This window comes from Diabrotica virgifera, chromosome 8 (genome assembly GCF_917563875.1).
Source record: "Diabrotica virgifera virgifera chromosome 8, PGI_DIABVI_V3a".
Classification (NCBI taxonomy): Eukaryota; Metazoa; Arthropoda; class Insecta; order Coleoptera; family Chrysomelidae; genus Diabrotica; species Diabrotica virgifera.
In genome coordinates, this window is record NC_065450.1 from 51,440,878 (window position 1) to 51,456,476 (window position 15,599).

The 15,599-nt window shown below is 33.9% G+C and overlaps 1 protein-coding gene across 2 annotated transcripts in view; it reads right to left on the reverse strand.

Moving 5' to 3' along the window:
* Positions 1-4,555: 4,555 nt before the first annotated feature.
* The window catches only part of LOC126889459 (Y+L amino acid transporter 2), a 190,646-nt gene continuing 179,602 nt past the window's right edge, over positions 4,556-15,599 (reverse strand). Inside the window, exons 5-8 of one of the 2 annotated variants that reach the window (XM_050657780.1) lie at positions 15,072-15,195; positions 13,810-14,010; positions 7,258-7,519; positions 4,556-4,819 (exon numbers count right to left, since the gene is read on the reverse strand). In XM_050657780.1, the coding sequence (XP_050513737.1) occupies positions 4,677-4,819; positions 7,258-7,519; positions 13,810-14,010; positions 15,072-15,195 (730 nt within the window). In that variant the 3' untranslated portion in view covers positions 4,556-4,676. The remainder of the gene's footprint in view (positions 4,820-7,257; positions 7,520-13,809; positions 14,011-15,071; positions 15,196-15,599) is intronic. The other variant, XM_050657781.1, reaches the window with a different exon arrangement.

Consider the following 15,599-nt stretch of genomic DNA (forward strand, 5'->3'; position numbering starts at 1 on the left):
ATGTTTTTGTTTTGTTAAAAATGAACATATTCACTCGCAAATAACTCGAAAAGTATTGACTTAGTGAAAAAACTCTATAGAACAAAAGTTGCTTAGAATTGGTCATTTTATCCAATTCCGGGCCTAGTTTGAACGTATATTTCTTCACTCCCGAGAAAATATTTTTCACCCCGTATTTCCCATTTTTTTAAAATGGTGGGGATGTAGTATTGTAAACTTTTTCTTATATAATAATAGACAATTTCAACTACCTATTCCCAAATTTTCATCCTTCCTTTATTTTTTGGAGGTTTTCGTAAAATTTTGTGTTCCCTGATCGGGCTAATAATATACAGCAGGATTAGAGAAATAATAAAAATAATTATCTGAGAACTTTGTAGAATACCACAAACTTCTTGGCTAAATTAATACCACGTGGTTTACTTTGATGCCAGCTGTAGAACGAATGCTTTAGTTCTTTGTTACCCTCAAAGAGTAATTTTCGCTACTGAGAAAGATCCTGCACTTAGGACTTTTTTGAAAATTCAAGTGCAGAACTTTGGCTCTATTTTGTTCATAGCCAATTAGCTATTTTTCATAATGCTGTTCAGAAGGTCAAAATATCAGTGCAATTTAATGGATATATAAGGATAATGATGTTATATATTTATTTATTGTTAACTTTATTATCTGTTTTTTAGTCTCTATTCTGAAAATTTCCATTTACATTTTAAGTACGTACTAGAAAAGTGTAAAATGCAATTTTCAAGTATTATTTTCATGAACCTAAGTTTACCTCACACCCTTTCCCCAATATCGTGTATCACTTTAAGGACATCTAGGACATGGTCCCCTTACAATATAAAAGTTATATTAGAACCAACATAAAAAAATAAGTTCTATTTTATTTAATTATTGTACAGACATGTATAAATATCAGAAATATTTATTGAAGATTTTATTTTATGGTTTTGTTTTTATATTTTGACGATTTTAATTTTTTATTTGAAAAGATAAGTAAATATTTTTTTTTCATTTACTATATTATCATTTCCATAATCTCATATGCAACTAACAAACAACTCTACAATAATCTTAATTGTATTTTAAGTCCCAAGTATTTTCTGAACCATAAAACTTAAAATGACAGGTACTATTTTAAGTTAATTCTTCTACTCTTTGGACATTTTCCCATTATAAGGTGGTCGCAGTTCTAACCCTCCACAGCTTTCTGTCCTCCCCTCTTCCTCCATAATATCATTCCCTATTATGTATTTGTTTTCCATATCATAGCTGTTCTTCATCTGTATTTCTCCTGGAGATTCCCATTCCATTACTTCTTTTGGTCACCTAAGGCCTAGAATTCTTTGAACATTACATTACAGTGCCCTCTTCTCCAAGTTTTTATTATTGAGTGTTCTACTTCGGTTAGGGTAAGGTTTTCGAGGCCGTGAAAGATTTTTTGTTTTCTTTTGTGAGAGTGTTTTTCTATATCAACTCATGAAGTGTTTTTGTAGCTTGCTTTCCCCAAGCTATTAACATTTATATCTTTATTATTTTTTTCATCTTAATTATTATAACTCCTAGGGATTCGTACTAACTAACGTATTTTATTATTATACCTTGTCTAGTCTTGTTCCTCCTATAATAATACATTGTGTATTTTACACGTTTCTTCACTTTTTAAAATCTCTAGCGGTCATGGCATTTTCGACATCTCTCACAGACCGTCTTCGTTTACCTCATTTTCTTCTAGTGGGCGGAGTCCATTTTTTTTATCTTTTTCACACACACACACACACACATGCTCGTATCAACCCCAGCCCCGGGGGACATGTGTATTCCAATGGAAAAGTGGAACCCACATGTCCGAAGTTCAAACCGGTCACACCCCGTAATAGAGTGGTACCTATCTGACCCCCAAGCTATACCTCCACCCCTCCCCATCGAAGGACATACCGAATGGGGAGGCGTTGCCCTTAACGTTACTTTGGATGCCCTGGGTAATGAGACATCCTTTGTATTACTTCATGTGGTTAAGCCACCTGGTTTTAGGGGTAGCTAGAAGAGCTTTTCTCCCTATTAATGACTAAATTAATTTTTTACTTTACTTTGGACTTGTGTCTTAAAAAAGTGTGTTCCGAACATCAAGGCACCGATCTAAATCGGTGTCTCGCTGTCCAGACCGTGTGTGCTCGGTCACTCATCCGGCGAATTCGCAAAATAAATTTTGTTCTCCTCGACGGCTGAGCGCCCGAAAGGTGTGGCCATCAAGCCCACGTCTGTCGGTACGTGACCTCGATGCTCACATTCCGCGGCTATGGTCCATTTGACCTACCTGAAGGGTACTTAGTGCCTGAAGGGCGACATTTGTGTTTCGATATCCTGTGGCTATCTCAATTTTTCATTCTTAAGGGTTTCCTCTATATCAGCTAACTGCTGTCTAGGCCGTCTATGTACCGTTCTTTGGTTTTCGTCGTAGTTAGTCAATTCTCTTAATAATCTGCTAGGATGGTTCCTAATATTATTAAATATTTCGTGTGCTCTTTCGTCTATCATTCTCAGGACTTTCTTTTGTTGCGTATGTCCAAATGCGTATCTTAATGGGACATATCTAGGTATATTCAGAGCTTCCCTGATCATGTGGTTTTGGATGGTTTGTATTTTTTTATTGTTGGTATTACACGTGTGCCCCCATGCGGCTGAGGCGTATTTTAGTGTTGGCAAAATTATACAATTTGCCATCCTAATCTTTGTCTTAAATCTCAGTTTACTCTTTCGACCTATTAGCGATCAGAGTTGACTCCTAAGGGCTTTAGCTTTGTTGATAGTTTGTTTTACATGTTCTGTAAAGGTCAGCCTTTTGTCCAACATTATTTTTTTTCTTTTGTCTATTTTCAGGCATTTTCTGGAGGTGTCCATGCTACTTTAATGTTTTGGCTTCAATTGTGTTTATTATCTCTAGATCAATTTCCATTTCTCTCCGAATATCTTTGTTTCTCACCGTATAAGTCTAGTGATGTCTTTCCAAAAGGCATTTGATCGTGTTAAGCACTCTATATTGATCGAAGCTCTAAAAGACATTGGCTTGGATGGCAGAGACGTTCGCACAATTGCAAATTTGTATTGGAATCAAACAACATCAGTTTTAGTAGATGGTGTGGAATCACAGGCTCTTAATATTAAAAGAGGAGTACCTACGACAGGAATGCCTCTTGTCACCCCTGCTTTTCAACGTTTACTCGTTCAGAATTTTACGTAAAGAATTTTCAGAAATGCACTTTCTGAAAAAGAAGAAGGAATAAGTGTGAACAGTGAAGTCATCAATAATTTGCGATATGCGGACGATACAGTACTCCTAGCTTCTAGCCAAGAAGATCTGCAAATACTACTTGATAGTGTCATTGAGAGTTGTAGGGAGGAAGGTCGGAATCTGAACATATGGAAAACGAAAATACTAGTAATTAGTAAACAACAGCATGTAAAGTCGTCTATATATATGTAAATAATAAAAAACTTGAGCAAGTTGATAAAATCGCATACCTTGAACAGCAATTAAATTGTAACGCAGAAAGTCACGGTGAAATTAGATCTAGGATAGAGCAGGCCAGAGTCGCTTTTAGAAGAATGTCCAAGGTGTTATGTAACAGAGACCTAAAATTGGTATTGAGGATCCGCCTACTTCGCTGCTACGTGTTCTCGGTCTTACTTTACGGTGTCGAGTCCTGGACTGTGAATAAAATCGACCTGAATCGCCTTGAGGCTTTCGAAATGTGGTGCTATAGAAGCATTTTAAAAGTTTCCTGGGTGGAGACGATTCGAAACTCCACAATACTAGAACGTCTCATCAAGACTACTGAGATCACAAAAAGCATCAAGCAGAGAAAGCTGGAGTATTTCGGACATGTAATGAGAGGTCCCAAATATAGGTTGCTGCAAAATATGATGCAAGGAAAAATAGCAGGCAAACGCAGTCCAGGACGAAGAAGAACCTCATGGTTGAAGAACTTGCGAGATTGGTATGGTGTTGATACAAGCATGCTATTTAGGGTGGCAGTGAATAAAATTAGGATAGCTATGATGGTAACCAACGTTCTGAGAGGACATGGTACATGAGGAAGAAGAAGTATAAGTCTAGTGAGCCGGCAACATCGTATCCAACAGTTCATTTCCATGGCCTTAATTTGATCTGTTTTCTTTGATTTATTTCCCAGAGTTCGGCGCCATACAACCCAATACTTTCTACTATTATTGTTTTATAAATTCTTCTTTTATTTTCTTTTATTTTATTATTCCACAATTAGTCAGTTTAACTGTTTAGTGGCTGATCTTGCTTGGTCAATCCTGTAATGTATTTCTTCGTTACTCCCTGCTTTTGATGTTATTTTGACTCTCAAAAATTTTTTAAATGTGTTAGTTGACTTATAGTTTTTAGTTTTTTTATTTATTATAACTTTATTTATAAGTTTGTTATAGTTTTATAGTTCCCCTTTACGTTTATCTATTAATTTACCTTGCCAACTTCAATTTGCTACTTATTTTTTTCAAGAGGTTAATTAAAAGAAATAAAATAAAATTCGCTCTGCTCAACATTTATATTTATATTTTTATATGTATAATACTGTCGAAAATCGAGACTCAGTAGTACAGTATATATCAGTTCTTTGAAACAAAAAAATAATAATAAATAAAAAAAATTAAGATTGAGGTAGCAATTCAGAAGCCTCAGGGTAGGTAACTTGGAATAAATATTGTACATAGTTGGTCGCACTGCTTAAAAATCTATAGTAGCCTTCGGGTTTATTCCTCCATTTTACGCAAATGTAGTATACTGGAACACCTAAAAATTACAAATAAATTAACATTAAAATAGAAAAAATATCTAGTGGTTACTAAGCGTTATACTAGGTGTTCTTTTATTAACCATTCTTACAAAGTGACCTGGCCAGCGCAATCTTTGTATTTTTGCATAATTTTCTATAGACGGTTATTTATAATAATTTAACTCGTGGTTGAACCTTATTATCCAGATACCATTATCGCAGATGGATCCCAATATCCTTCTCAATATATTTCTTTCAAACGTAATAAGAAGGTTTATTATTATTTCTGTCAGGATTTTTGTTTCAACGCGATTTGTTGCTATTGGCGGTATACTAGTTTTATGTACTAGGTTGTAGAGATGTTGAAACAGTATCTATTCGTTACAAAGCACTCGTTACTTACGAATACCGAAAGTAACGATTACTATAGAGAGAGGCAAATCGTTACTTTGATTACTTTGATTACTCTGATTACTTTCGTTATTTCGTACCAATCGTATCAAAGCGAGTAACTACTTTGATTACTTTGATTGCTCTGATTACCTTATTACTTCGTACCAATCGTATCATAGGAGGAGTAACTACTATAGGGCTTTTCACTCACAGTCATTTGTTTCGATTTCCTGTCATATGTTGTATAATATGTGTAGGTATATTAATATACACGAATTATACGACATATGACAGAAGCTCGAAACAAATGACTGTGAATGAAAAGCCCTATTGTATCTTCTTTGATTACTCTGATTACTTCGTACCAATTGTATCAGAGCGAGTAACGACTATTGTATCTACAACCAGTACACTTGATTACTTTCTACCAATCGTATCCCAGCGAGTAATGGACGGGACCGGTATTTTACGAGTGTTATCGAATATCGTTATCGGTATGAAGCGTTTTAAGGGTGTGAGAGTGAGGACAAGGTAGAAGATGAAACAGAGGGAGGTATAATGGTATACGTAAAATATATAATGTATGCCATTAACCAAGATCGAATGCGAGAACCCTATATTTTTATCTAGATCTACGCCATTTGCCGATGTAGATTAGATAGTAGATCTTGTTATATCGGAATACCTATACAAAATACCTACCTACTGAGAAATACGATTCTCGCTATGATTACCGGTACTCAAATACAAAAGTAACAAAAGTAATCAAATCATTTTTATCCTTTAAACAGATCGGTGAAGGTCGTTGTTATATTGGAATACCTATACAAAATACCTACCTACTGAGAAATACGATTCTCGATATGATTACTACTAAGTTGTTCAATAAGTCTTGCCGTTCGATAAGAGGGGGTGTTGCTACTAGCCTATTTTTGTTTTGTTATGTTGGTACACTCTTCATATGAACGTATGTGAAGTTTTATTTCAATATGTAAATTCATTATTTTTTTAGAAGTCATTTAGTATCGATGTATCACAGTATTTTTTACAATAGAAATAATCAAGTACCGTGCAGTGATTGCATTTTTATTTTTGGAAGGTTTAAAGGCAAAGGAAATTTATGAACGATTGTTAAAAGTGCATAAGGACTCTTCGCCTTCAATTATTACTGTAGAAAGTGAGTTGCTCAATTTAAACGTGATCGTTCAAGCCTTAAAGACGTTCCACGTCAAAGACGAAGACGATCCACGTCAAAGACGCCCAAAAAGAGTAAGACCACCAGAAATCGTAGAAAAAACACAGGATATGGTACTGGAAACACACAATGGGTGCCGCATTTGCTGACACGGGACCACAAACACATTCGAATGCGACTTTCTCAGCAATATTTAGGGCGTTTTCGAAAGGATAAAGTAGATTTTGTTCGTCGATTCATCACAATGGATGAGACTTGGTCTAACACCATGGTCCTGAATCAAAACAAAAGGTTAAAAAGTGGTAGACTGTGGTTTTTTGGCTCCAAAACGAGTTTGTGTCCGGAAATCGACCCAGAAGATTTTAGCATCATTTTTTGGGATGTGAGAGTAATTTTTTTTGGGGATTACTTGAAAACTGATAAAACAATAAATTCTGGATATTAATGTAACAATCTAGACCAGCTGAAGGAAAAAATCGTAAAAAAAGGCCCGGTTTGCAAAAGAAAAAAATTCTTTTTCATCAGGACAATCCACCGTGTTATATGAGTATTTTACAGATGGCTAAAATCCATGAATTCTGTTACATCCGTTGTTCGTTGTAATTCCCTGGAGTGAAAATGAGTCAGGTAGTTTTCCTTTATTGTTCCAACTTACGATTCAGCTGCTTCTGATATGGAGCACCATCGTCTGTAAAGTGTCTTTTGTTGTCTGACGTTCATTCTGTATTTGACTTTTCGCATTTTTGTTTATCTTTTCTGTTTTTCGTGTTTTTGTTTCTTTTACCTCCCTGTTTTGTTACAATTCACGTATTATAGTGTTAAAAAGAGTATACCTACCAAACAACATACCAAACAAAATTGTCATACCTGATAAAGTGATTCCTAATCCAATGAGTGTATTCCATGGTTGTGTTGGAATGGGAAATATAATTATAAATGCACAACACAGCAAAAATAATATAGGTATAGAAGTATGTACTTGAATCGGCCTGGGCAGTTCAGGTTTTTTGTAACGAAGCCACAACATACCAACCACACTTGCAGCACTTGAAAGCCATAGTATTTGGCCGTAGTAGTTAATCAAAACGAAGACGTCGCTGATGAACAGCATCAACAACGATGTAAAACACTAAAACAAAAAAAAATGTAAAAAGGGGAAACACTATATTAGACAAGATTAATTACAGAGAAAAATTACAATTTTAATACACCCACAGACAAAAATGTAGCATATTTTATTGTCTGTTATTTTCTATTTTTTCATTTTAATTTTTGTGATTTATGTTTCTAAACGTGATATCTGTGAGGAGTTGTTTGGGTCAAGTTGGTAATTGAGAGTTATATCTATATTTTTTAATTTATTAATTTTCCATGATGCACGCAAAGCCACATTTGAATACTACATTAGTACCTTGTCTAAGTCACTCAATATGGAAGGCAACAAAACATTTAAAGAGATCTACAGAACACAATACCTACCAATTAAGAAAGATGACGGTACTTGGGGAATACCAGACCAGGAAAAAAGCGTCAACATTTGCAGAATACTTAGCTGGTATTTTTAAAGAACGCCAAGCAGAGAACAATAACGATGGAAACTTAATAAGAGACTTCCTGGATAGTGCTTGCCTTATGACGCCCCAATAACACCATTTAGTCCATCAGAAGTGAAACTAGAAATAGAAAAATGCAATAACCACAATGCAGCTGGATTTGACCTAATAACAGGATTAATACTGAAACATCTTTCGAGAAGATTGGTCATGTTAACTACATAATAGTGCACTCAAACTGATATATTTCCCAATCATATAGAAATTTGCGCAAATAATAATGATTCACAAACCGGGTAAACCTCCAAATAAAACATCATCCTATCGACCAATCAGCTTGTTGCCGACAATGTCTAAGATCTTCGAAAGACTATTACTTGATAGACTGAAGAAGGACATTAACCTAGATGTAGTAATACCCACACACCAGTTTGGTTTTAGAGAGACACTCTACAACACAACAGACTCATAGAATTATAACAAAAATACTTACTGCTACCGAGGAAAAAAATATTGCACAACGGCATTTTTAGATGTAGAAAAGGCATTTGATAGAGTATGGCATACTGGACTCTTATACAAACTCAAAAGCATTCTTTCAATCCTATACTACCTAATTATAAAATCCTACATTGAAGATCGTTTCTTCCAAGTAAAATATAACATAGCAACTTCCACGTATTTTCCCATTAAATCAGGCGTACCACAGGGTAGCGTCCTGGGTCCTCTCCTTTGCCTATTATTTACCGCAGATATTCCAACCACTGAAACAACCCAAATCTCAACATTCGCTGATGACATCACCATAATCGCTGGCAATGGGGACCCCATTGACAGCGTCTACACAACTGCAAAACCACCTTGACCAATTGGTAACATGGCTCAACAAATGGAAGGTGAAGGTAAGTGAAACGAAGTCAACCTAAGTTACATTTACAAACCGAAGGGATGTATGTCCAACAATAACATTAAACGATAGACAATTACCAGTCAGCACACAAGTTAAATATTTGGATAATTAAAACGGGATAGTTCCCGAAAGGGAACGAAGTATTTGAAACTAATCCTTGACAAAAGATTAACCAAGATCAACATCAAAATATGACAAATGGGCTGGCTTTTTGGTCGAAAATTAAAACTCAATATCTGGACCTCGGAGGTAAACTACGTCGACATGGTGTTTTTTGAATAAGTTTCTTTAATCCACTTATTTTATTGGTTGGATGATACAAATTGGTTATATATTATCATTAAAATATTGTCATATTGTCTCTTAAAACAAAAACGGGATATATCAGATTTTTATAACATTCTAAATGCTCTAAACTTTGTTGAAAACACATTCTAAGCACAGTTGCTCGAAATAACAGTGTAGTTTACCTCCGAGATCCATATACTGAAAATAAACTGCTCATGTATAAATCTATAATAAAACCAGTTTGGACCTATGGTGTTCAACTCTGGGGTTGCTCAAAGTCATCAAATGTTAAGATAATACAAAGAGTTCAATCAAAAATATTGAGAATGATATTCGACGCGCTTTGGCATGTAAGCAATAAAACCCTACACGAGGACTCAGCTACACTTTTGGTAGAGGAAGAAATTCAAAAGATCACAAAGAGCTACCTTGATGGACTGAGAAGTCATCCAAATGATGAAGCAAGACTGCTAAACGCTTCTCCCGAATTCGCAAGACAACTGAAGAAAGTATGACCTACAGGTTTAATTAGTTAAATATATTATGATCTAATGTAAAAATATAATACAGTGGCGGCCGGTCAGGGTCGGCAGTTCCGACCCACACATTTATATAGATAGATTTTTTTAATATTTGTATCTGTGAAGTAAAAAAAATCTGTCAGATAATACAGACTAAATTTAATTCATGGGTTTTAAAAGGACTTGATCAATCCGAGCGTTAAGTGATCCCTGCACATAACAGACTTCTCAAAAAATGAATGATCCAAGCCATTCATCTGACTTTTCGGCTAGCCGTACTTGCCGTACCTAACTCATCCGTAGCACTCCGTAGCTTGACGATTTACGCGTAAAACTCAACGAAATAACAAGTCGATGAGCAAGCGAACATACATTCTCTCCGTAGGCAGGTACGGCATATTTAAATCTGCCGGTCGGTGTTTCATTTGGCATCGCCAGATCGCATCGGCAGAAATTGTCAAAAATAATCACGCCGTTTTACGTCGTTTAATTGATATTGTAATTTTTTAAGTTGTCAGGAATTATCATTTAGTGGACATGATGGATCGAAGAATTTGTTAAAAATCAAAGTAATTATAGAGAAAATAATGAAATTGTTTTAGAAATATTTACTTTCTGATTCGAAGTGTATTCGTAATACAGAATGAACTACCTAATCAAATAGTTACATTTTGAATAACTTTATTGAATCTGAGATTTAGAAAAGCATTTGCTTTTCGCTGGAAGTAGATGAAACTTCTGATTATCATGTCATTCACAATTATCAATTATTGTTGTTCGATACGCGTTACGTGGTAATATTTATGAGAGGTTTTTATGTTTTAGAGACGTGAGTAAAAGCAATAAGGCAGAATATATTTTTGGTGTTTTAAAGAACAGATTAAAATTTTTTGATATCAAAAATAAATTGGTAGGGCAAACTGGGGCAATCTTATGACGGCGTTGCTGTGATGTGTGGTGAATTGAATGGTCTCCAGTCAAAAGTTAAAACTACATATTGCATCACAAGCTTTATTTACTCACTATTATGCGCATATAATGAATTTAGTTTTGCATGATACGTGTAAAAAAATAAAGAATATCGTCTTTTCTTGCCAGTTTAGCTCACCTAAAAGGATTACTGCTTTAGAACAAATTTGTTTCGAAAAAAAAAAAGCGAACAGTTTGTCAGACGCGATGAAATTTTAAATCTCGATTAGTTTTATCTAAGCAGATTATCTCTGGTAGTTTTAGTATCTGTAGCAGATTTTCGTGAACAGCTTTTGGAAGTTTTTGATTTTATTATCGAAGGCGACGATTTTGAAATTGGCGATACCTCGATCCGTGAAGCAATCGGTTTGAGAACTTTATTAAATAATTACTCTTTTAATATTCTTTTAAATATTTTTAAGACAGAGTTTGCCCAAGATATTCATTATTGTTCAAAATCAGTCAACTGACATTATTTATTCAAAAAATAGAATACGAAAGCTGGTGCAAAATCTCAGAGATTTTCGTAATGATAGTAGTTTCCAATATATACGCAGTGACATTTTGGATTCGCTTGATATTTCCGAACCACATCCCAAAAAAGAAAACAACATGATACATCTCTCGAAAAACGACTAGGTATATCTTGAAATTTTGGATACCTACGAATATATGCAAATAGATACTCGTTTTTCGAATTTTGAAGATTTGCAAATTTTTGACCTCTTTGACGATTCAAAATTTAAAAGTTACCTTCGCCAAAGAATTTGCAAGATATTTATTATAACAAGTTATATACTTAAAAATTATGCCGATCCAAATATTTTTAGAAAGTGGGATAAGTTACAAAATATGTATGTATAATTCTATGTAGTAAGTACTGCAATTCATTATAACAAACTGTTCATCAATTTTCTTATCACCACTACCACCAATTTCTGCCTCAAATAAACGGGATTTATCTTGTCTCAAAAGAATCAACACGTATTGTCGAAACACCATGAAACAAGAGAGAATGTCAAGTACATCAAATAAAAAAACAAAAAACAACAAAATCTCCTATGATGATTTAAGCCTTTTAGTTTGATGGTATACCTATATGAGGAGACAAAAAAACCTTGCCGACCCTGTCTCCAAGGCCACGAGCCGCCACTGGCCCAATACAGATTTAGTAACTCCAACAACCTGTAATCACTGTTCATACTTGGCCAAACTTATCTCATTGGCCAACGTGTACTGGGGCACTGTACACTTATCAGTGGCGGCCGGTCAGGGTCGGCAGTGCCGACTCACACATTTATGGACACATTGTAGATTTTCTAAATATTTAATTTAATCAGAGTTGATGATATTTGTTTCTGTAATATAAAAAAAATCTGTTAGATAATACAGACTAAATTTTATTCATTGTTTTTAAAAGAATTCGATCAATCCGATACGTTAAGTGATCCCTACGCGTAAGAAACTTTTCAAATTAATAATCCCAGCCATGCATCCGATTGCGATTGTGTGAATTCTTATTTATAAGATCTGCTTCGACAGGGACGGTAAGCCGTACCTAGATTTACGATTTACTTGTAAGAAGCACTGTGGAATATAAGCCGATAGGCAACCAATTATACATTTCACCACAATTTCACTCGTATTTGAATGGCAGAGTACGGCAGATACCAATCTGCCGATCGGTGATGGGCAGACACCAGCAGCAGGCAAGCCACGTACCCTGCTAATATTGCGCTCGGGATGAAATTATTTATGAAATAAAGTAGCTTTTGGAATTTTAAATCTCGGTTAGTTTTCACTGTAGCTGATTTTCGTAAACAGCTTTTGGAAGTTTTTAATTTTATTTTATTAATAAAGGCGACAATTTTGTAAGTGATGATATCTCGATCCGTGAAGCAATCGGTTTGAAAACTTTACTAAATGATTATTCTTTTAATATTTTTTTTTACATATTTTTAAGAAAGTGTTTACCCAAACTGATGTGATATTCAATGTTGTTCAAAATCAGTCAACTGACATTATTTATTCCAAAAATAGAATAAAGCTGGTAAAAAATCAAGATAGTAATTTTCAATATATACGCTGTGACGTTTTGGATTCGCTTGATATTTCCGAACACCCCCAAAAAATACAAAAATGCAAAATTGTGCAAATAGATACTAATTTTTTCAAATTTTGAAGATTTGCAAAAATTTAACAGTTACGCCAAAGAATTTTTAAAATATCTATTAGACAAGTGTATTAAAACTATGCATCATTCTTTAATCAAATAAACAACTAAGGAAATTGATTAAAAGTTTTATATGCTGATCCAAATATTTTCGGAAGATGGGATAAGTTACAAAATATGTATAATTTTATATGTTGCAATTCATTGCAACAAACTGTTCCCGAAATTAATAAATTATTATCATGAATTCTCTCATTGCTACCAACTTTTGCCTTAAATGAACGGGATTTCTCTTGTCTCAAAAGTGTCAAAACGTATTGTTAAGTGTTAAGTGTCAACACATTAATAAATTTTACGATGATATTATAATCCATTTTGTTACGTCCAAACAACATAGACTAAAGTTAGTTTATAAACATGTTTAGGTTCTAAATCTATGTGAAAAAACAAAAAAAAAACAAAAAAAAACAAATAAAAAATAAAAAAAAACAAAAACCAAAAATCTTCTATGATGATTGAAGCCTTTTAATTAGATGGTATACCTATCTGAGGAGACAAAAACCTTGCCGACCCTGTCCCTAAATCCACGAGCTGCCACTGATATAATAGGAGGGTTGCCACAGAGCAGATTCTCCCTCATGTATTCATCATTCAAACTATTTACTTATAGCTCCGATGAAGCAGATTGTAATTTAAAATATGTACTCGTAATATAAACAAAATTTCCATGGAATCTAATAAAGATAGTTTAGGCCTTTATTTTGAATATAAAAAATTTGAAACTGTTCATTAACAGAGTGATTATGATCTCCAGAAGGTAAAGTGCGTACCTACGTAGAATCTGTTTCCTATTATTGATATCCCTTCTTTTATGTTCTGCTATAATTTTGTTATTGGTTCTGCCAGTTTGACCGATTAAAGTTTTTGATCACCACATGTCACCATATGTCAATTTGTATACACCACTCTGTAATTGTTTCAATCTAATACCTAAAAAGCACTTACTGTGAAGATTAAACTTGGTATCGGGGTACTTCTATTCACATGAATATAGGAGAATAGTTGTGGTAAATGCCCCTCTTGAGATCCAGTCAAAAACAGTCGCGAAGAAGTAAATAAAATGCCGTTTACACCTCCAAACGTTGAAAGAGCGACAAAAATGGGCACTAACCATTGGACGCCGCTAAACATTTTCATTCCAAATGACTAAAAATAAAGAAGATTAGATAAATGTTGTTTAAACCAGATATGGCGTATCAAAAGAACACCACACACATCTTATGTAGAATCAAATACAATAAAATTTACATGAATAGATTCTTCACGAAATTACAATAATTTCATATCATTGCGCCACCTCTGAATTTTTAATAATAACGACGTAAATTGATATAAATAAATCTAAAATCAAATGGGTATGTACAGGAGTTAAAGAGAGAAAAGATTTTCTGAATCGGCACTTCATAAATTTTTCTGCAGGTATTAAGGTCTCTTATCATATTGGCTGTGAGTTTCGACGGTAGCGCTCTCTCGCGGTTTGAAACTTGTACTTTTCTGATAAAATTGGTGTATGTGAAATATTCAAAACGAGAAAAATAGATATTTATCTAAATCTAGGAAAATACAAATGATGAACTGAAATATTATTGTAACCTGATTACTGAACGAATACACAGAACTAAGAGTAAAAGTAATTATGTTTTTTTTTATTTTATTCATTATAATTTTAATATTTAATATATAAATTCGTGCGACTGGATGACTGCTTACGCAAGAGGCCATTGAGAAAAAGAAGAAGTTTATGTGAAATTTAGAGGTTACCTCTGTTTTTATTGGCTGTCAGTTGCGTGGGTAGTGCTCTCTCGCGGTTTGAAACTTGTACTTTTCTGATAAAATTGTTAAAATTCAATGCACAAAACTGCCACTAACAGCGCTGGCGAAAACTGTCAAATCCCCTCTACTCATCGGCTTACGGCGAATAGATTAATAAATGACAATACACTTCCAGTGACTCACCACAAAATAAGGGCAAGTCTCACGCTGGGTTAAGCTGTTTTCAATAGCGATAATATATTCTAGATTAATAGTATTTAGGACAGTTTTATGGACTTTAAAAATGTGATTTCCATAAACTTTAACTACAATTTACGCCGTTATTAATCAAAATTCAGAGTTGGCGCAATGATATGAAATAATTGTAATTTCGACACGAATCTATTCATTTATTTTTTGGTAAAACAGTCATAAAATAATACAGAAGAACATACCAAAGCAACTGCAGTGGAACTTTCTATTTCAACTCCCGTAAGAACAGCAAAATATGCTACATTTGCTAGTACATAAATACCGGTTACTGTAGGAAGTGCAATCCATATTGCTCTTGGTAAATTCCTAAAAATTGTGACATTATTTCTTATATTATTATATATTTATTATATTATTTATTAAAAAAGTTAAAAATCTTTTAAATCATAATATTACAAATCCGATCACTACATCTGGGCAATTCATTTATAGGGGAGTGCATATAGATTTTCACTGCGGAAAAAATCAAACAAGATAGACCTTTTTGTAATTGCAATAAGAAATGTTTAATAAACAACATATCAAAAAGTTCTACTCGAGAAGTGGGTGCTTCATTTTTTATTAAACAAATGAAATGCGAAATTAGATGTTTTTTTAAATAACTCCGAAAATATAAACTTTAGAAAAAACTGACTTGACCATTAACAAATTCAGAAAATTTTACAAAGAAAACCTTATATAAAGATTTTTCTAAAATTTAATCTGTAGCT